A 23,838-nucleotide genomic window follows, 5' to 3' on the forward strand; every position below is an offset into this window, starting at 1 on the left:
ATTTCTTAGCATGTGAAGGAGGGGGGATTAAATCATAAACCCCTGTAAAATTTCCCACAGCACAGCAATTTGAATTAGTAATGCCAAATCTTCTGTCATTTATATGACAAGATTTTTGGCTAGGTATTTCCATAATTTTACCACACTTAGAACATGGACCAAATATCACATGATCGCTACACCACTTTGCTAGCATCGGTGGCTGCCTGAAGCAGAATACTAGGTGAAAAGGTTCATGTGTTGAAATATGATTGATAGTCATATATGTAATATACAAGGCTACATCTTAACTTCTTTCTGCTGTCCCAAGTTTTTTGGTGGGAGTTGGGGGAAGAAACTGAAAGAATGAAGGCTTATTTTTGGTGATGGGGGAGGGGGGGATGGGACTTTACTTGATTTCTTATTATTTAATTTGTTTCTTTAAATAAACTTTTCCAGCTGCCTTTTGTGTTCTTGATCAGCAAGATTTTCAGCTGGACCTGCAGTTTTGTAAAAGTGCTTCTAAGCACTTGTGTAATTATTTACATTGGCTTTCAGATTGGTGGTGTTACATATATTTCTTAATGAACTGGAAAAGACAGGCAAAAAGGTGGCAAAATTTGAGGATAAAGCAAAATGTTTTAGATCAGTCAAAATTAGGGGAGACTGTGAGGATCTTCAAAGTGGAATAAAAAAGGTAGTTGAATAGGCAGATGAAGTTCAATATTTAAAGGTTCATATATTTTTAAGGCCGGAAGAGACCATCATGGTAATCCAGCCTGTTGTCCTGAATAACACAGGCCATATAATTTCACCCAGTATTCCCTCCATCAGGCTCTTAGTTGCTGTTTGAATTAGAACATATATTTTAGAAAGATATGTGATCTTGATTTACAGTTTACAGGGAGTTTTGCCATTGACTTCAATGGAGCCAGGATTTCAAACAAAGACTTTAGGTGATGAAGAATCCATCCCATCCTTTGGTAAGTTGTTCCTTTGGTTGATCACCCTCTCTGTTTAAAGCTTGTGCATTTACTTCCAGTTTGAATATGATTGGCTTCAACTTAAAGCCATGAGCTATTGTTATGCCTTTCCTAAATTGAATTCCTCTAGGTACTTACAGACTGTGATTAAGTCATCTCTTATCCTTCTTTGGGATAATTGAAATAGATTGAGCATCTTAAGTCTCTCATGGTAAGACAGGTTTTTCATACTGAAAATTATTATTATTAGTTGTTTTCTGAACTCTTTCCAATTTTACAACTTTATTTCAGTAATTTATTCCCTTTGTGTATTCCATATACAGAGGGAGCCACCTGCCTACAGCTACTATGTAGGCCCCAGTTTTATACATCCTATTAAAGACTGTGCTATCCCTCTTAGCCAGCACCTTGGCCTAAGAGCACATGTTAACTTGACTATCCATCATGACTCCTAAGTCCTTTTCAGAGTCTCTGCTTTTCAGGATGCAGACTAGAAATGCTCCCATTTGATGATTCTCCATTAACCATTGAATTTTGAGATCTCTCTCTCTCTCTCTCTCTCTCTCTCTCAGATAGTTTTTAATTCATTTAATATGTGCTACATTGACTTTTATAGTGCTATTTTTATTAGAATGTTGCTTGGTACTTAGTCTTAAGAAGTCTGAGCATATTGTCAACACAGTTACTTTTGTCAATCAAACTTGACAAAGTTTGACTATGAGAACCAAAACCAGAGGGATTTAGCAGATAGGACATGGGATTGAGACTCTGGAGACCTGGGTTCTGTTTCTGGCTCTGCCACTGATCTGCTGTGACCTTGGGCAAGTTACTGCATTTTCTCGGTCTCTTTCATTTCCTACCCATTGTTTTTCTTGTCTATTTAGATTGTAAGATCTTTGGGTCACAGGTTGTCTTCTCTATGCATATTGTACAGTATTTGTCAAAGTGGGGACCTGATCTTTTTGGGGTATGCTAGGCACTACTGTAATACAAATAATCATGTGAAATTCAATTAAATGAAAAGGAAACATTTTAAAAATAGAAAAGATAATACATATTATGAAGATGAATAATTAGCCTGTATAAGTTTCTGCCGTGATACGTCACTGAGACTGAGTTCAACAGAACTGAAATGTAAATAGTAATGAGAGAGAGAAGCAAAACCCCAACCCCGCAGTAAACCAAAACCTTCATTTGGGGAGAGTTGTAAACCCTTTCCTGCTTCAGGGCAGAGAATCACTGACTGGTGGCAGTTAGGAAAAATATCTCCCATATTGGCAGGTTATTCCTACACTTTCCTCGGAGCCATTTGTTTCCGGGACTTGTTATTGACTGGATACTGGACTAGGCACACAACGGGATTGTGACTGTTACTGAATGGACTGATGAGAAAGGGTGAGTAGGAGTGAGAGTGGATTTTGACCAAGTGGATAAGTATGGTTAGAGGACGCTCAGGCCCATACCCAGTGTTATTCCTTAAACAGTCTGAGAGATGGTGTACAAGATGTGCAGAATCCCAGTGCATAGATTCTCCTCAGCTTGTGCAGTTGAATTGTTCTGTATCTCTTTCTCTCTCTCTAGAATGTTTACATATACAGTCTATCTAAAGAACACATTCATGGTATAGGCACATTACTAATGAATAATAATGCTATGAGGAACTTATACAGGTCACCCAAAATGAATGCTTGGACCAGGCTAGACCATCTTGTAGTTTGCATTTGTCACAGGTATAAAAAACCTATTTCAGTGGAGTTTTTAAAAATGTAATTGAGACTGTTTTTATCTTTCCATCAGGAAAGGCAGGTCTGTTATTCACCACTGGTCCCACTCTTTGGGAAGCAGAGAGAGCCATGAAAACCTGCTTATAAAAATAATCTTATGTTTGCATGAAAATTTCACCTAAAAATCCCTAACTAAATCTGTCCCTCTTTCACAAATGCAGAAACTGGAGAGGGTTACTTGTGCTCTCTCTGCGCTAAGACTTAGATCCCATTTTGGGGTCAGGGGGGTGATAATAATTCTTTCTTCGTTTATTCAAAATCCTGCCTTCTACCAATCAGTGTTCTGCTTCAGATTCCATCCCCAAAGACCAGCCTCCAGCAGGTTCATTGAGACTATTGGCTCAGCCACACACTATAATTTTAAATAAGTATAATCTGGTAACATGCCAATATTTTTTGACCCTCCTATATCCCACACCCAAGATTCTGTCACCTGCCAAACTCAAAGAAATCTTATCTAAACAATTAAGATAAGCAATGAAGTGCTCTGTATGGTCAAATCAGCAAACCTTTCAAAAACAGAACTGAAATACAATCTCTCTAGATTAAACAGTCTACAATGGCAATCATGTTTGTATTTAAACATTTTATTCTGAAAGGATTACAGCATTAGTCTCCCTTTTCCCCCCCTCGCCTAGACAAGAAGGCGACATACTGAGTCAAACAAAATGTATTTGTTCTCGAAGAATTGAACTTACACACATTTTATAAACACATGGTATAGGTGTATGGAGTTAGACTGACTTAATCAGTAACTGCTGTCCTTAAACTTGCATAACCATATTTACTTGAAATGTCTGTAGCAGAGCTGTTTGTTAGTGTTAGCAATATCTTTCTTTTATATCACAATTAAAACCCCATATTAATACAATTCTAAGGTTACAAATTAGAACCCAAACCCGGGAAATGAAAAGCTAAGGTCAAAGGCTGTAACAATGTTAACCAATCCACACTATAGAAGAATGAATAGTAAAAACTAAGGATGAAATGCCCCTTCATCATAAAGTCCCTTTTTAAGTTGCTCAAATTTCTCAAATTAATATTTTTTGTTTGAAATTTTCCATGGTTGGTGACTTCCCAGATACATGTGAGTGGTTGGCTGTTTCTAAAGCAGTTTTTGAATTTTGAGTGTTTTAAAAACAAACACAAGTATCGCCTAATTTCCTATCACCTTCAATTTGGGGATTTTATGCACTGTTCTCGTTTCTTATTAAGTGTATAGATCCAAATAAATCACTGCAACAATAAAAGGATATGCATACAATTCTAAGTGAGGCTGATTCTCACCTCTGTGTATTATTTGTATCAGAAACCCAGTCCACATTACAAATTCATGTACTAAAAAGAAAGCCCCTTCCCCAAATGGCTTACAGTTTTGTTTAATGACAGTACGTATCAGGTGAGTGCAAAAAGCAAACACAGGGGTAGTAATATGAGAATGTTTTCATGTATTTTAACTCTGTGCGTGGTGTAACTCCTCATCTGCTCAGCTGTTATCAGTAGGCATTGTTCTGCAATTAGTGCAAGTACATGCACCTATGCTGTGAACTCTTTTCTTCCCCTGTTTATTTAGCACTCAGAGTTCCTAAATGTTACACAGTTAAGATTTCTTTGGGTTTCACTGTACCTCCCACTGGTGACAGGAAAGCTTTCTCTTCCAACATCCCCTTCTCCATATTTATTTAAGATGGATTGCTTAAAACAATACCTCGGGTTGAAACTTGGGATTTGACCTTCAACGCAAAGATATAAATCTCTGTCATTTGAGCTAAAGGATAAATCCTTTAGGTGAGAGATAATAGTAGGCTGTTTAGTTGCTGGTATCATATTAGAGGAAGGAATGATCATATGCAATAGGCCAATGTGTGACACTTGACAGCCCATGCTTTGAAACACAGCAATAAGCAACATAGTTTTCAAAACTACTTATTCTTCAGGGAGTGACCAATACAATAACTTACCCTAAGTGCTACTATTTCCACTTTAGTACAGCTCTTGGGTTTATCTTGCCAGTGGCTTGATGTTGCATCAAGTTATAGCCTTTTTTTTTTTCTAATAGCAGCAAAAGGGGCTGCTGCATTCTGTTTGAGCTTCCTTTTGGATTTGCTTGGCTCTTTGGTTCGCTGAATGATATGGGCAGCTGGTTCGCATGCTGGTTGTGTGCTATTCAAGAAGGCAATCAGGATCCTGTCAGTTGTTCCTAGGAAGATGATTTGTCTATCCGTGCTTAGATTCTTGAGTTTGCAGTGTGTGGATATCCTTGCAGTTTTTTCTAAAGACATCCATTAACTGAGTACTTCTATTCAGAGTTCCTATTTCCCATCTATGCTGAGGAAACAATTTTACTTCTCTCTTACTTGTAACTCTGGGAGGTCTGTGGAATATTGATCATCATACCCTGTTGGTATTTTGTGGGTTTTTTTCTCCCTCTTTGGTTTGTAAATATTCCACTGCTTCAGTTTTTAGCAGTAAGTTAGGTTATAAATGTTAAAGTATATCTAACAATGCACTTGGCTGTGTTGTTTATTTTTTGCTATTTAAGGTTGGCTTGCCATATAATTTTATTATTCTTTGAGTAGATTATTTTTTGACAGCCAACTCAGTATTGCCATTGGAATAACTAGTGTAGGGAGAGGAAAGTATGTGCCAAATATTAGCGGATGTAGTAGTCTATGAAAGTCAATGATAAAGTCTAAATGAAGTGCTTTGACCTTATTGAAACAAAGCATTTTGATAAGATCATCTTGATATTTCATTTTGCAGGAACTTTAAAACTTTCAGTTGTTTGTTACAATTTGGGATGAAAGAGAACTTCACAATGTTAGAATTTCATGCAAAATCCAAGTTTTGACCAGTTTTTCAAAAATATCTTTCTCTGACCAATTATGCAAGTTAGTTGCTGGTGAATTTAGAGCCATTGTCAAAGAAGACAAAGGTTGGATTGTTATGTCTGCTAATCTGGTTGGTTTGCCCTGTCTGCTTTGTGTACCGCCTTTGCTTTAGTCATATCTGGCCATTTCTGTATTTCCTAGAAATCTGAATAATAAACTATAATGATGAGAGAGTCTGTCTAGTTTACAGTGAAACTGTTCAATGCTACTTTCCTCCGTACTCTGTCTGGGAATATGATGGGCTTATTGAAAATTTCCTTTTGGTGTTTTCTTTGTATCTCTCCATATACACACTGTTTGCTGTCAAGATCATTGATCTCATTGGTTATGTTTGATTACATATTGCATCCCCCAGGGTATTTTTTTTAAAGATTGGCTTCTATTCTAGACTGGCTTCAGTATATATGGGAGAAGGTGTGTTGTCTCAGTGTAAGCATGGCAATTTGATTGCCTTTATATACAGTGTTGTCTGTACTGTACACTAAGCTCATTTTGTTTCAGTATTCTGTTGTATTGAAGACTCTTCACAGGTGGTTAGCCATCTTCACAAAATAAGCAGTGTTAATTGTTGTCGCAAGTCTTTGTCCTGCTGTTTGTTCAGACACTTAGTAGTCCTTGCTTTGAAAATGGTACACAGTTGGCTTGCTTGATTTTTTCAATGTATGTATAAATTTGCATTATTTATTTTACTATTACTCTCCTGTAATGCATAAATAAAACCCCTTCCATTATAATAAAGATTGTGCAAACATTCAGAAAGACATGGTCCCTGCCCCAAAGATCTTACACTTGTTACATGGAGTTTTTAATCAGATTGTGACAAATAATAAGAGGGACTGAAGGGTGAGAGGATAATAAGATCATACAGTTTTGCAGTGTACCTGTGTGCATGCTTGGTGGCTCAGAATCGTGTAACAATCTTTTTCAATAATGTCCTATATCTCCAACTGCTTCTCAACCTAGCTGTCATTAGTAATTGATTCATATAGCTCTCATGGTGACAATGGGTCTTGAGAACATATTTGAATGAGAAGGCTTACAGATTCATTAAGGGAGTATGAGCTATGCATAAAGGGCAGCATGGAAAGAGACACCGAGACCTTTGTAGAATCAGAGAAGTTGGCATTCAAAGCTGGCAACATTGGCAGAGTAGTGGTGATGGGTAAGAAAAAGAGACAAGATTGCATAAGCAGAGAGAGACAGAGTTGTGTAAGGCCTTGAGGTTGAGAATAGGAAAGAGGATGCATGATTCAATAGTTTGGGGACTAGCCTAGGACTTGGAAAACGTGGGTTGAGTTCTGGCTCTACCATAGACTTACTGTGTGACCTTAAGCAAGTCACTTAGCCTCTCTCTGCCTCAGATCCTCATGTGTAAAATATTACTTTCCTATCTCACAGCAATGTTGTGAGAATACATACATTAAAGATTGAGAGGTGTTCAGATACTATGGCAATTGTAGTCATGTAAGTACCTTAGGTAGATAGATAGATAGATGGGATTGAAAACTTTATTTTGATTGATGGAAAACAAATAACTATTGGATGAAAAGGGCAGGGTGTGTGGTTACATCAGAGTGATGCATCGGAGAGAAGTCATTGGCTGTTGTGCTTTGAATGAATTGAAGAGGCATGGAATGGGTTTTACAGAGGATAGTGAAGAGGATTTTGCAATAGTCAAGACAGGAGATGATTTTTTGGGTGGGTGGGGGGTGTTTCTTTTGTGACTTATTTGTTTTATTATGTTATGTTTTATGATTTATTAAAAATACTCTGCATGATTTGATTTTTCCCCTGACCCCACCGCAAGCGTTGTTTGCTGGGACAGTGGGAGATCATTGTGCAACTGAGCACATAGTGTCCATGGACTATGGCATCACTGTGAGGGATGCTCAAAGCCCGATGCACTAGAACTGTGTAGTTCATCTCAGTGAGGCCCTCCCCAGCCACCCAGGAGGAGTTGGTGTTTCTCTGTGTTTTCATTACTGAGTTGACCAGCACATATGGAATTTTGGGGGTGCTTTATCTCGCAATTCTAGATGTTGGGTAGTGGAACTAGATGCTCAACTACAGTGGTTCTTGTTTATATGATTATATGAGTTCACTAGTAGAGAATACTATTGTTGAGGGGACATGAGGTTGTTGTTTTTTTTTAATGATCCTCTTAATTATTCAATTTATAATCTTATTTCCCGAAAAAACATATTTGAGTCTTTATGCTGAAAGATTTGAGTGAAATTTTATAGAGTGATAGGTAGGTAAGTATATATGTGTGTGTAGGTATATTTAGTTTTGTCATTTTCTTAGCAGTGAGACACTTCTTTATATATGTGCTAGGAGATAATTTCTTTAAATCCTTGTCTGTAGTCCTCTGAGACTGATTTGGTTTGAGCAGCTCCCTGAAATATGCATGCTCTTCTGCATACCTGTTTTGTTGAAAGTACACAGATCTGGCACCATTGTGTTTGCCAGGCATTCTCTTATCTCAGGCAAGCATTCAAACAAAAGTGTTCTATTGCTCTCTAAGTAATCCATGGGTGATCTTAACATTGTGGAAGAAGTCAGAACAGGAACTTGTGCCATATTTCTTAGTTCAGAAGCAGACAGTCTCTGAGGCGAGGGCGGGGGTAGTGGAAGATAACTATTGAGTCAAAGTGAATGACTAAAGGGTTGTGGTGTTTGCGTATAATATAAATACACTAACTTGTAAAAGCAAAAATCAGATACGCAGTTAAATGTAGGTCTATAATACACCTTGTTTTGGATAGCTGTTATAGCATGTACACACTGGTGTACAAGCTCAAACAATGTGTAGAAATCTCTACACTGCAGAATCTGAACAATTCTTTTGATTTTTAATCCTTGATTCAACAAGCTACTTCAGCACATGCACATCTTTAAACATGTGAACAGTCCTATTGCAGCCAGTGGGATTATTTATATGCTTAAAGACACATATGTGCTTAAGTACCTTGCTGAAACGTTGCCTTAGAGTGCCTGTTGTAACATTTATTCACAGAATAAAAAGTGTAAGTGACATAAGGTATCACAATGTGTAGTATTAAACAAGGACCACTGTTGTATCCCCAAGGAATGTTTGCCACCCTGTTGTCACCAGCTGATTTACAGGTGTATTTAAATGTCAGATGTTAAATATGTATTTCCTGGTTTTTCTAGTTTTAATTAGACCTTTAATGTATTTGACATTTTAAAAAGTTGAAAAGGGAAAATATTGGCATTCTGTAATGGGAATAGACAGCTCAATTTTAGGATTATTTTGTGCAAAATTCTTAATATATTTTCACATCTTTCAATACCCATTACATTTGGCCTTCTAAAACATTTTAGATGGTGGGTACTTGGCAGGCAGGGTAGGAGGGGCAAGGCAATATGTATGTATAAAATATATTTGATAAGGAAAAACAGAAAAGATCATTTTTTATTGATTTGGAAAGTTAGCACATTTCCAAATAAGTTCCCATTCTTTTCATCTGCTAAAACTCTGTCCATACATATGCACTGGACCCTGCTCTGTTTAATCAAGATCAATGTTTCTTTATTTATATATTCTTTTATTATACTGTAACTAAAATTAAGTTCCAGACCACTAAGGTGAAAACATGATGAGTCCCAGACACTAAGTGGTATCACTGAATGCTTAGAGCAATGAGAAACAAATGAGTTTGAATTATGTTGTCTCTAATCTTGAGGTGTATACACAGAATCACTTAGTGACAGTCAAGGACACTGATTTATAGAGGATCAAGCAATCAGATACTGGGATTCCATCACTGATCACCAGCATGATCTCTAGAGTAGTTTTGTCCCACGGTTATTCTGGCTAGCAGACAGATATGTATACAGAAAAAAAAATCACACAAAAAAAGAAAGCAATCAAATAAAGGATAAAATGGCAAAACATAAAATATTGCAGTAAAAATATTTAACATTACAAGAATCCCTGCTGTATAATATTCAGAATACCTGTTCAATATATAGAAACCCAAATTTACTTTGCTTTCCAATGACATGGATTGTAAGAGTGTAAAAATAAAAAATGCAGTTTACCAGGTTTTAAATAATTCTATGTTAATAATTTTATATTCATATTAATTTGGAACGATTCTTCACTGACCAGCATAAATATGAAATGTGTCTAGTACCTATACTTCCACTTCATAGTTTTTTCCAGTGATCCCAGCACATCAGTGCCCCTGTTCATCATTCCCCCCCACCACCGTTCCCAAAAGGTCAGGTTGATTTGAAATTGCTTCTCTGTGTGCAGTTAAGCCAGATTTTTGACATTGAGAAAGTACAGTATGTATGTGGCACCAGCATTGGTTGGGAACAGGAAAGGCATATTTTGTATTTGTACTGAACCTGTCGGGTTAGTGCATAGAAGATTTGACCCTTGTCAGGTGTCTTGAAGTTAACTGGCTGATTTGTGGATTAATCAATTTAAGTCTGAAACCAATCAGTGACAGGAATGAGGGGTGGGTGTGTGTGTGTGAGATACAGATTTACAAATTTTTATAATGCTTTCAGTCGGACCACGAAAGTCTGATGTGAAGCTTATCTCTGATCTTTGGCTTTGGCCATACTCATGGGATTGTGTGTGTGTGTGTGTGTGTGTTGCGGGAGGGGGTGGATTCTTTAATGCTTGTCACCTGGCTCTACCAGGTTCTTAGGCCACCGTCTTAGAAACGGCACTATTCAAGGCATTAATAAAGTTAAAACCCTTAAGCTGTATGACCAGTGGGGTCATAAAAGCTATTGCTGGGTATTGTGTTCAGTGTGTCTTTCACTGCTGGATTATCATCTTGACAACTAATTCTTTTTCACTTTTGTCTTTTTTTCACAGCTGTTGTGAACTTGGACAACTCTGTGGTTGACCTAGAGACCCTTCAAGCCCTCTATGAGAATGTGAGTAATAGGAGGAGGTATAGATACATAGTATACTGTAGTTTCATGTGAAGGTAATTTTGGTTTGCAACAGAAACAGCTCATTACTAAGCTGCACAAATGTATTCTCTGTTAAGGAAATTTTTACTTCGTTAAATCGAAATGAAAATTAGGATAAACATTTGCCCTTTCTAAAATGGCAATCCATTTTGCAATGTGGATTTATTTTTCAAGTCAAGGATTTCACTTATATTCAAATATATAATTTCTTCCTTTTAATAAGCTTGATGCTATATTTGACAGGAATAAACATAAAATAAAATTGCATATGTTTAAAAAATATTTATTCCTGTGCTACACCTAAAACTTTTTTGAATACTGTATTTCATGGTTTTTCACTTCCACAGGAAATAATGCTTAGTTACTTTAAAGGAAAGGATCATTGAGAGCTGTAAAATTTAGTATAGTATACTGAGATACATAACCATGAGATACTAACTACTCTGAGAGATTATATAATAACTATGCAAGATCAGAGATTTAAGAATAAACCAGGGGGAGGGGGCAAACCTTTTGGCTCAAGGGCCACATCTGGGTATGGAAATTGTATGGTGGGCCATGAATGCTCACAAAATTGGCAGTTGGGGTACGGGATAGGATGAGGGCTCCGGCTGGGGGTGCAGGCTCTGGGATCGGGCCAGAAATGGGGAGTTCAAGGTGCAGGAGGGAGCTCTGGGCTGGGGCATAGAGTTGGAGTGCAGGGGGGAGGACTCCGGCTGGGGGTGCAAGTTCTGGGATGGGGCTAGGGATGAGGGGTTGGAGGTGCAGAAGGGTGCTCCAGGCTGGGACTGAGGGGGATCAGGCCTGGGGCAGGCGGTTGGGGTGTGGAAGGGGGTCAGGGGTACAGGCTCTGGGTGGCGCTTACCTCAAGCAGCGCCTGGAAACAGCGGCATGTACCTCCTCTGGCTCCTGCACGAAGGCACTGCCAGGCACCTCTGTGTGCTGCCTGGTCCACAGGTGCTGCACCTGCAGCTCCATTGGCCACAGTTCCTGCTAATGGGAGCTGTGGGGGCAGTGCTTGGGATGGGGGCAGTGTGCAGAACCCCCTGGCTGCCCCTACGCATAGGAGGTGGAGTGGGGGTATGCTGCCGTTTCCAGGAGCCAACGGGAGCTTGAGGGACGGATTAAAACATCTGAAGGGCCAGATGTGGCCCCGAGCCATAGTTTGCTCACCCCTGGCCTAAAGCATCCTGGTCCTAGCATTATTCTGACTGTGAAGACAGAAATAGTAGAATCCAGCAGAGAATTTCTGACTTCCACTGCTGCAAAAGAGAGGTGGAGGACCACTCACCCCTAGAAGATGCTAACATCAGTATGCTAATATCAGTACTATTAATAGATCTGGATGTCTGAAGGCATAAATCATTAAGTAGGGGAAATATTCTTGGTATTCCTGGCCAATATATTCAGTTACTTTGTTTTCCCTTAACTCGTGATTTTTAAAACTTGTAGTCCTTTTGTCTTTTAAACATATTGAGCATGTAGGGCTGGACCATGCCCACCTATGAAGAACCTGCGGGAGGGTCAGGACATTGTTTCAGCTGGTGGAGTTTCCCTGAAAACATCTGTCTGGCTGGATGAAGTTACGTTAGGCTTTTAAGAGCAGGTTAGACAAACAGCTGTCAGGGATGGTCTCAATAATTAGTCCCGCCGTGAGTGCAGGGGACTGGACTGGATGACCTCTCGAGGTCCCTTCTAGTCCTATGATTAAGTAGAGATGGGGTTTCCGCACAGAGTAGACAAGTGGTCCGACTCCCCTTGAGGGAGATATGGGGGTATCTGCAGAGGCCTTTTCCTGTTTTGCTACTTTTCTTGCCGGTGCTTAATTTGTAATGAAAGAGGTGCTGGGGCTCAAGCAATTAGGTGCCAGGGCTTACGCAATTTTTTTTACTTTCATAACTGATCTGGTAAGCCTATGAGCTGCCAACCCCAGAGGTGCCTGCTCAGCCCTGGCAAGTCCCAGCACAGATTAAGCACTGGTTCTTACCTCTTTTATTTCCCCATGACAGCATGATTGCCACAGGAGCTATATTGCCACAAATATGTTCTATCTTAGGTATTTATATGGCCCCTGTTACCACAGTATCTGAGCACCTTACAATCTTTAATCCACACAACAAACCAGTGAGATAGGGAGATACTGTTACAGATGGCAGCTGAGAAGCAGAGAGACTACATGACTTGCCCAAGGTCACATAGGAAAACAGTGGTAGAACAGGAATTGAAACAAGGTCACCCATGTCCTAGGCTAGTGCCATAACACTGGACTGTCCTTCCTGTCTTCCTCAGCCTTTCTGTCTCTGCCCTACCCCAATGCAGACTGCCATCTTGCTCCATCCTTATAGAGCAGAAACCACACAAAATAAATGGTTGAATTTAGTAATGCAGAAAAACCTACATAGACTTTGAGGATAGACATCATGATCATATAGCCTGACCTCCTGTAGATTACAGGCCATAGAACCTCACACAGCTGCAATAGGCCATAACCTCTGGCTGAATTATTGCAGTCCTCAGCTCTTGATTTAAAAATTTCAAGCTACAGAGAATCCACCATTTAATCTAATTCAAATTGGCAAGTGTCCCATGCTGCAGAGGAAGGCAAAACCAAAACAGGGTCTCTGCCAACACTATGGGTTTGCAGGGAGAATGGTGCTGAAGACACTGACTTATTCCTAGGTTTGTCTCATCTCTGCCCTGCCACACCTGGCTTTTCTCACAGAGACAGCATGCAGGGTCGGTCACAGAGGCAGAATGAAGGAGGGTAATGTTATTTTGTCACCCCATTAAATAATTTTGGTTATTTCAGTTTTCTGTTTTTCAAAAATGCTCTTTCTCTTAGAGTGAAATGATTATAGATAAATTGTCCAGTATCCTGTGATTTCAGAGAAAAAACATCAATTATATGCTGCCTAAATGTTAGGAAAATGCGTACCCCTCATTGTTCCAGTTTATTCAGTCATATATAGGATGTTTTTTCAGTGCCAAATATTATTCCCTCTAGCAAATCCATCATTCTAGTATTCTTCTTTCCCACTCTCACCCACAAAAATTGTATCATTTCCATGATCTCTACCTCCTTTTTAATCTACTTATTCTTCCATCCCTGACTCCATTCAACTTTTATGCTTCCAACTCCCCACCACCTCATTTGAGGTTCTTCTTGTTAGCTTCTCTACCAGGTAGCTGTTCCTTACACATGATGATGACAGGCGAATTGTCCAATAGCTTCTGGCTTTGAGTGGCTGGTCATGGGAAAGGTGGATGTCCTGCAGTCTCTAGCTGTGGGGTAGTTGCCCTACTGGGTTCTCTGTTGCTGGACTAGGGAGTTCCAAGTTCTCACCTGCTTACTGGATCTTCAGGCTCTGAGTAGGCTGGCACTGGCAGTAGAAGAGTGGTGGACACACTCTCAATGTAGCAGAAGCTTGGCCTGCCTCCTTTCTGCTTCATCCTCATAAATTGCCAGAGTGGTTGAAAAATGGGTGGGTGTGATTTTTAGTGGTGCTGGGGAGCAGGGGAGGAGACACAGGAGTCAGCAAGGTCAGCAGTGGGGGGATAAAACCATGCTGTGGCAGCAGTCTGAATGAGAAGCAGACAGTTCAGCCTCTGTTCTTAACCCAATTTAAGAAACAGAGCCTGCTATTATTTTTAGTGAGCTCCCAATCCTAACAAAACTAACTCCCACCCACTATGATCACACCACTGTGTACCATTAATGATTCTTTGGCATTCATCCCAAAATGTAATTGACTAATTTTACATAAAGTAAGATTAAGATTATGTGTGTGTATCTTTCTGCTTTATGTCAGGTTATGTTTTCAGAGCTGTCTTCACAAACAAATGGGTCTAGAAGCATTTTTACTAAAACCTAAGGATTTCTCCATCTGACTAAAGATCAGCCCTGCTAACAAGGGACTCACACCAGTCCCTTAAAGCTCATCTGTGAAACACTGTATTGGTTACCCTTAATCTTTTCAGGTGGCTTACATAACAGAATAACATTATGGCAGAATGCCTTTGATATTTTCTATACCTGATACAGGGAATACCTAGGGAATAGTGTAACCACTGGGGAAATGTTAAATATTTAGTTCAGGCGCAACTGGATATTTGAGAGTGACTGCAGTACATTGCTCAAGTTGAGAAATAAGATGTGTGGTCTAGTGTACAGGGCATTAGACTGAGACCTGAGAAACCTGGATTTAAATTTGGGCTCCACCAGTGATCTGTTCTGTGACCTGGGGCAAGCCACTTCACTTCTCTATGCTTCCCATCTTTTTTTTTTTTCCCCTATTTTGTTTATTTAGATTGTAAGCTCTTTGGTGCCTGGACTGTCCCTTACTATTCTTTTGTACAGTACCTAGTAAAATAGGGGCCTGAGCTCTGTTGGGGACAGTAGGTAGCATTGTAATACAAATAGTGATTTTAGGTGTCTGATGGTACCAGATGAGTTGAGAGTTTGTATCTCCCCTTATTTCTTAGCTATACTCTGTAGCATATAGAATTTTTTTAAAAAAGAGTAGTTAACTTATGTGCCTCCTTCCCTTACTTTTCATACACTAAATTAATTCTCAGTTCTGAAGATTTGTGGGGGTTTTTTTTGCGCCAGATAGTTAAATATCACTGTGCTAGTCCTCAGCCATTCTATTTGATCTCTGTGAAACATATGGGAGCATTTGTTTTACAATCTTTCTTCAGAATGTAATTTTTCCTGATTGCATATGTTTGGCATGCTGCTTTCCCTTCTAGATGTGAATGAAGTTTGGGCAGTCTCCAGATCTAAACACACCCTAATTTCAAAAACCACAGTCCAGAGGGCTCAATTCCTGTTTACCAAGGAATTAAAGCCTTCTTAAACCCGCATAGTTACTAAACACACCTTTTGTGATTTTTTTTTTAAGATGTAAAAAAAAATCCCTGTATAGTTTGTTTAGGATTATTAACCAGCATTGCAGTTAGATGGTAATGTCTTTATTAGTGGATCACTGTATAGTAGCTACACTTTGTTAAACAATTGTATAGTTTCTTTTCAAGTGCTTTGAGATCTACGCTGCCCTCCAGCGTATCTACCACTCCTCCTAGTTTAGTATCATCCGCAAATTTGCTGAGAGTGCAATCCACACCATCCTCCAGATCATTTATGAAGATATTGAACAAAACCGGCCCCAGGACCGACCCCTGGGGCACTCCACTTGACACCAGCTGCCAACTAGACATGGAGCCATTGATCACTACCCGTTGAGCCCGACAATCTAGCCAACTTTCTACCCACCTTATAGTGCATTCATCCAGCCCATACTTCTTTAACTTGCTGACAAGAATACTGTGGGAGACCGTGTCAAAAGCTTTGCTAAAGTCAAGAAACAATACATCCACTGCTTTCCCTTCATCCACAGAACCAGTAATCTCATCATAGAAGGCGATTAGATTAGTCAGGCATGACCTTCCCTTGGTGAATCCATGCTGACTGTTCCTGATCACTTTCCTCTCACATAAGTGCTTCAGGATTGATTCCTTGAGGACCTGCTCCATGATTTTTCTGGGGCCTGAGGTGAGGCTGACTGGCCTGTAGTTCCCAGGATCCTCCTCCTTCCCTTTTTTAAAGATTGGCACTACATTATCCTTTTTCCAGTCATCTGGGACTTCCCCCATTCGCCACGAGTTTTCAAAGATAATGGCCAATGGCTCTGCAATCACAGCCGCCAATTCCTTTAGCACTCTCGGATGCAACGCATCTGGCCCCATGGACTTGTGCACGTCCAGCTTTTCTAAATAGTCCCTAACCACCTCTTTCTCCACAGAGGGCTGGCCATCTACTCCCCATGCTGTGATGCCCAGTGCAGTAGTCTGGGAGCTGACCTTGTTCGTGAAGACAGAGGCAAAAAAAGCATTGAGTACATTAGCTTTTTCCACATCCTCTGTCACTAGGTTGCCTCCCTCATTCAGTAAGGGGCCCACACTTTCCTTGGCTTTCTTCTTGTTGCCAACATACCTGAAGAAACCCTTCTTGTTACTCTTGACATCTCTTGCTAGCTGCCGCTCCAGGTGCGATTTGGCCCTCCTGATTTCATTTTGTGTGTCAGAATCCATTTCTTAAAAACATAATTCAAAATTTAAAACAAGATGCATAAATGATAGCTCAAGATAAGTCAATAATTTCATTAAGAAGACAGTTTATCTCTCTCACACACAATCCCCCAATTAGGATAAATCACGTGTGGCAGAAAGAATCTGAGATCTCTAAGTTTTACTTCTCAAGGTTTGTGTTTCACTTACAATCTTATAGCACTTCAGTATTCTTTCCTGGCACATTAGTTATGAACTTTGATTTGAGAAGAGGGTGCTGTACATGTCAGATGAAACAGAATCCTTAAATGTTTATACCTTGCTGCTTTTGTGAAATGAATTGGGGTGTATGTATCTATATAATTTGAGAAGGAGCAGTCTTTCCAGAGTTAAGGTTGAAATCAGCTCCCATTATGAATCCCTACTTCATCACCCCTTGTAACGTTGGCTTGAAAATTGAAGATTTATTAGGGAGGCAAGGCAAACGTCTCTGAAAAATCTGAAGAAATTTGGTCAAAATAGTTTGAGTGTCAGATGATTAAAATATTTTTCTGATTTGAAATTTTGAATGTCACTTTGTCTCCCTCTTACTCAAGTGACTTTACACAGTAATGTGTAAAGTCACTTGAGTAAGAGGGAGACAAAGTGACATTCAGATGACTATTTTTGAATTGTAATTCATTGAATTTACTATTTTTTGTTTTGGATAATTAAGGCCCATTCATTTTAGTGGAAATTATGAATGTGATCCTGCTCCCATTAATGTCAATGGGAGTTTTTTGGCATTAACTTCAGTGGGTGGAGAATCCTGTACTGTGTGTCTATGAGCATATTAATTTCTACTGGCTAGGAGAAGCTCAGACAGCACATTTGGGACCTGCTGTCTGACATCTATCAGATATTTTCCATTAGTTTAAAGAAATAAAGGCATGTGATTTTGGAGCTGACACTTTAGCGTGTCCAGGGAGGGGTGTAATGTTTTGTTAAGGACATAAGGGCAGCCTCTCAGCAGTTAAAGTTGCAGTCACTGTGCCATTATCTGAAATCATCATGCTTTCAAATCTTTAGGGTCAAGCCTTATCAACAGCTAGACCATTTCTGGAAAATAATTACTGAGAGATGACTTTTTGAAATTTTTGCAAAGTGCCCAATTTTTTGTCCCTGTATCCATACAGTGAAATCACTTTAAACCTCAACACCTAAAAAGTAGGTGTGGTTCCTGGAGACGATGCTTTTGAAGGGCAGATATAATAACCCATTTACGATATTAACTTTATATGAAAACTGGACTGAGTTATGTCAATGAAGCAGATGGAGGAAAAAAAACCAAAGAATATTTGCATTTTCAACCTCTGAACAAGCCATATCAAAAATGAAAGGAATTTCAGTTTCTAGTGGAAATTAAACCTCACCCTGTATTCCCTACCAGAGTACTGCATTGATTTAAGCTTGAGACACTGGATAAAAGTTACATAGGAAGTTGTGGCCAAGGTTGAACTATAATGCTCATGTCTAAGATGATCCCCTGGACCATCATGCCTCATACAAATTAGTTCAACCTCTGTACTTAAGTCAACAGTAAAATGGTGATAAATAACCCTCCCCTGCTTTTGTAAAATGCTTTGCATATAGAGATGAATAAGCAGTGGGTGATACACAATAGTATTAGCTGTATTTTTCAGAAGAGGTCTTTAGGGCACAGCACAGAGCAGTTAAATTATGTGGTCGGTAGGCGCTGTTACTTAATGGGCTATACATTGGCTGTAGTACCAAAAAGTGTGGGTTCCAAATGTATAAATAATTTAATTTCTTTTTTAAAAAGCCCACATAAACAAAACTCTTTTGTTCGTTGCTAACGAGGAGGATACTCTACATAGAATCATAGAAGATTAGGGTTGGAAGAGACCTCAGGAGGTCATCTAGTCCAATCCCCTGATGTATATATCTATATGCATTTTGCTTAAATAATTTTATACCTCAACATACATTTGTTCAGGATAATTTTTACTTTTTGTTATGTTAGAAAATGGTGAATAACCCATTTCTTAATTACTAGATAATTTTTGACTCATGATTTGTGTCAATCTGCATTTGGATGGAAATTGGAATTCAATTAAAATGCACAAAAATGTTTAAACTCTTTTTGGATTAATGAAATAAAACTATCTCAAAAGTGCTGGATACATATGGAGGGAGGGAAGGTAAGTTTAAGTATGTTTTAAATGCAAAAATTGTTTTAGTAAACAAAGGAAGTGTTAACTGTAGTTAGTGAGTTGATGGATTGTTTCTGGTCACCATGAGCCAGATTTTCCAAGGTATTTGGGAGCCTCAGGATGCAAATAGGCACCTAGTGGAATTGCAAAAGTGCCTAAGCAGGTTAGGTTAGTTTTAGAATTGGTAAAGCTCATCCTCTCCCACCTGGTGGTGGTTCATATATTGAAAGAGGAAAACACGTTTTCTTGCTTTTTCAACTCCCAGTTGGTTTCTCAAGTATAAATAAACTAGTCCAAATGAGGAAAACATTCTCTCTGCACCTGTCAGTTAAACTGAAACCAAAAGTAACTAAGCCAAAAGCTTTTCTCCACAAAAGAAACAAAGTACTTACAATTTGGAAAAATGGAAATACCCATATATGTTCCATTGTGAAGACTGAAAAACACATAGATACTTAGTGTACAGCACTACATATTTGTAAAACTTGAGTTAATCTCAGTAGTTATGTTTTATCCTGTGTCTGTATATAATACAAAACAAAGCACCCTTTAACGCATCAAAACTTGAGGAGTGCTCATTGATGCAATATATATTTTATTGTATTTTAATATTGTAAATGTAGGCCTTAACTTCAAATTTAACTTTAAACAGGTTTATTTTTAAAAGAAATATATATAATTTGTACAAATATGTGATTTTAATTAAAAATCTGCTTTTTTTTTTGTATCATCCATTTTTTAGAAACCCTGCTAGATATTTACAATGGAGCCATGTGGTTTCAAGTTAATGGCTTTGCTAAAATTAATGCTACTTTTTGATACAAAGTCACAACGTCTCTTCAGGCACATGTTATATTCACAACTGGTTTCAATCATTTGGAGTTGTCTGGTACTTCCTGCTACTGTTTTGTTGACATTAGCAGAAAGCATATACCTAAGGATAACGGTCCCCACCCTGAAGCCTAATGTATGATATTAGCGGAGATGAGCCTGAATCAAAACTCTGATCCCCTGCGGCCTGGTCTGCAGTTAAAACTTAGATTGACATAGCTATGGCACTATGGGGTATGAAAAATCCACACTCCTTCAGATCGTATTTCTGCCAACCTAATCCTTGGTATAGACACCGCTCAGTTGATAGAAGAATGCTTCCATCTTGTCTGAGCTACCATCATTTGGGGAGGTGGAGTTCCTACCCTTCCATCGCTGTACTCTGCGTTAACACAAATGCACCATAGCTATGCCGGTATACCACCTGTAGTGTAGACATGACCTAACCTTGGGGAAGTGGAGGTCTGAATCTAAGCTTTGTGGCATGGGCCCATCTCTGGTCATTCTGGTGATTCCTGCAGAGTAGTGTAAACAGTTTGGGAAGGGAACTGTGATTAATTGTTATCTTGTGAAGAAGGAACTGCTAGTCTTCTCAATGCCTTCAGTAGGGTTTTTTCAAGCAAATTTCTCTTCATCAGGGCCTCATAACACCTTATAATACATTCTCGTTCCAAAGGCTAAAAATGTCAAACTGTTAGAGGATCAACATTTCTCCTTAGTTTGTCTGTCCTCAGTTCTCTTTTTCTTGCTAAAAGACATGCCTTTTGAGGGTACAAGTCCTTCTTGGTTAAGGTGATCCACTGGAACACCTGCATTTTAAAATACTCCATCATCCTAAAGCTGTATATCATAGCAGTGAGACAGGAGATGATACTGGGTACTCCTATAGCTCCTCAGATGTGTAACCCCCACAGCACAAATCTTTCTGGAGCTTCTTTTTTACCAAATGAAATACTATCAAAGGGATTTTGAATGCTAGACTAGAGAAGCAAACTAAACATACCAGTTTTCCAGATTAATGTGTTGTTAAAATATAGGATGATAGAATTTAATTAAATATTTGTGTACACTTGATGAGTAAAAGCTGCTTATATTCTGAGTTCTGTTCCTTGGGGACAGACTGATGGGTAAACTCTCACGTAGTTTATTAATATGGAAGTGGAAGTAGCAAGGCATGGACGGCAAGACTGAAAGGATTCCGATTGACAACCAACAGAGACTCACTAACGCCTCTAAAGTGGGATCATTCTGCCACTGTGAAACTTCAAGTCCCCGAGCAGCCGCAGAAGGACCTTCCTCTCCCCCTACCCCCACACACTTGTTACTTCCAAAGCTCACAGGGGAGCACCATCTCCTATATACACATCAGCTCCAAAGTTAGTGGGGGAGGGATAGCTCAGTGGTTTGAGCATTGGCCTGCTAAACCCAGTGTTGTGAGTTCAATCCTTGAGGGAGCCATTTAGGGATCTGGGGCAAAAGTTGGGGATTGGTACTGCTTTGAGCAGGGGGTTGGACAAGATGATCTGCTGAGGTCCCTGATATTCTATGATTCAAGTTGGGAAACAACATGTTTTCAAGACTTCTGACCTGTCCCCTCCCTATTGACTTCCATCAGAGTCAAAGAGCAAGGCTTGTAGTGTTTAAAGTATCCAGCACTAAACTGTATGTGTGTTTGTATGAGAGAGAGAGAGTGTTAAAGCAACTGGAATTGGCAAGGTCTCAAAAATATGTTCTTGGTCACAAAATGAAGGGTACTTTCAGATAAAATTATAAATTGTCCGTAGTTCAGAGAGGATAACTGGCTCATGAGGACCACTTTTTTTTAACCTAGCAAAAAACTCAGTAGTGCAATAAAGAAAATCTCAGGATCTGTAGCCTGTAGGCACAAAAGAGGGACTAGCAATGCCATGTGTGGTGATGATACATTATCTTTCCTTCCATCTGCACTACTGAAGTTAATTGTGACCCAAAACTCAACACAATTAATATTAACAAGAGGGAAGGAATACAAGCCAGAAAAGGGAAAGATAGTTATATATATAACTATCTTTATATAGATAGTTAAGTACTGGAAGGTATTACCAAGGGAGGTTGTAGAATTCCCATCAGTACGTTGAACAAACACTTGTCAGGGATTAGGGATACGTGGTCCTGCTTCAGAGTGGGGCATGGACTAGCTTTGTTCAGCTCTATATTTCTCAGATTCTATGCATAGGTGCTGAAGGTCAGTGCTAATAGCCATAGCTCCTGCAGCCAGTTGCTTACATCAATTTATTGGGTTTCATTCTATAAAAAAGTGTGTCTAGCCCTTCTGGCTGTGCAGAAAAACTTGAATATGTGACCTTAGCATAGCTGATGCAGTGTGATATCTGCAGGCAGCCTGAAAGAATTAGTCTGAGAGGTGTGAAGTGCCCTATATGTGTCTATAACTGCAAACTTACTGATCTGGGGTCTCTTGCCAACAGCACTTGAGAAGAGGATTGTGGGTGCAGCAGAAAGAGAAGAGAGTGGTAGGCCTGGTTTACTCAAGTAGATGCACCTTAGCATCTGGGATCTAAGTATTTATTGAGTGGGTCACCTGATACCATTCCTGATGCCCTGAGGGGGAGCGAAACACTCCTGCCTGTCGTGGAGGAGAGAGGGGGTGGGCATTTGCTGCTCCTGTAGTTCTGCAATAATTGGGTAGGGACCTCTGCTGCAGTCATTCCAAGTGTGGGAAACAGGGTCATGACACAATGGAAAAGCCCTGTGTGGTTGTGTGTGCATGTCCATGGTGTGCATTGAGCCTAGATTGCCTTAATACAGCTATGGAAACATCTGATGAACCTCCTAGGGATAATATTTTATGTCAAAACCTGATTCCCTGTCCCCAATATCATGAGAGGTCCCTTCAACAACTTCTCCTTGGGGCAGGGATAGACAATGAGAGTCTAGAAAGCTATATGAGCTCTACCACTCCCAAATCAGTCAGGAATCACTTGACTAAAGCCTTAAACAGAATGAACACTGTCAGAGAAACCTTATCTAAGACTCAAATGGATTCTGCTTTCTAAATAAAGGAGGACTTCCAGGTAGGGAAATCCACAGTGCCGGGTATTGCACAGTAGTCTACATCCTAGAGACAAAGGCTGTCAAATTACCCTTGACAAATCTTATCCCCCTCTCCCAAAAGTGGTGGGGTACACTACACATGTACAATACTGCTGTTGTATTGTTCGTAATCAGAAAGGTAGCCAAGAACCAAGCCTGCTGTTGAAAAAGATAATGGATCTCTTTGCTCAGGCAGAGAATATCTTATCCATTGGCACCTTGCATGTTCAAAAGACTACTGGGAGGCTGACTGTTTTGAACAGAACAGATCCTGTGCCTATGGGAACAATCCCTGACATTCCGACTGGTTGGAGAGCATTGGGACATGTGGCATTGGACCTCTTCAAGTCAAGTGGTCTTCAAAGAAATTTTACCTGGAGGACTAATTCTTGTGGCTCCATGTTGACTGCCAAAGTTGGACACTATAAATCATCTATTTAGAGTCCCAGTGTTCTCCTTCCAAACTTGTTAATGCAGGACACGTTGAGGTACTCAAGTCCTGCTTGTCTTTTGGTTTTGGTCCTTCATGGGAGGGGAGGATGCTAAGAATGGTTGTGTGTCGAAGTGTTGGTTGGTTCCCCTGTTGTCTTCCAGTTCCCATAATATTATATGTTAAGATATGAACACTTTTTCCTCCTAGGGTAAAGATAAGTACTTTGGAGTTAAACTAACTTACTTTCCCCTGTATGTTATACTTTTGTCAGGAGTTACAAACACATGTTAAAAATAGTCATGAAACCAAGAAGAAAAATTCCACCCAATAATGCAGCACTATAGTTAGGAAAATTAATTGTAGCATTGCAGTGAATATAGAAAGATTTGCGACCTATGAAATATCTCTCCGCTTATCAGGAATATTCAAAAAATAACCACACACCCTAATACAGGGTCATCCAAGGAACTAAAGTTGAGAAGAAAAATGAAATTTACATGTGATTGCAGTGGGTTATTTTTTAAGATACAGTGAGATTCATTATACTCCAGGAAAAAATACCATAGTTGTTTGTTCATGTATTGTTATGTGTTTCTTATATGATACTTG

At 39.4% G+C, this 23,838-nt stretch overlaps 1 protein-coding gene across 1 annotated transcript in view; it reads left to right on the forward strand.

Moving 5' to 3' along the window:
- FMN2 (formin 2) overlaps positions 1-23,838 on the forward strand; it is a 244,214-nt gene that overhangs the window by 126,983 nt on the left and 93,393 nt on the right. Inside the window, exon 8 of the mRNA XM_048843776.2 lies at positions 10,496-10,557. Within this exon, the coding sequence (XP_048699733.1) occupies positions 10,496-10,557 (62 nt within the window). The remainder of the gene's footprint in view (positions 1-10,495; positions 10,558-23,838) is intronic.

The sequence above is a fragment of the Caretta caretta genome, chromosome 3, assembly GCF_965140235.1.
Source record: "Caretta caretta isolate rCarCar2 chromosome 3, rCarCar1.hap1, whole genome shotgun sequence".
NCBI lineage: Eukaryota > Metazoa > Chordata > Testudines > Cheloniidae > Caretta > Caretta caretta.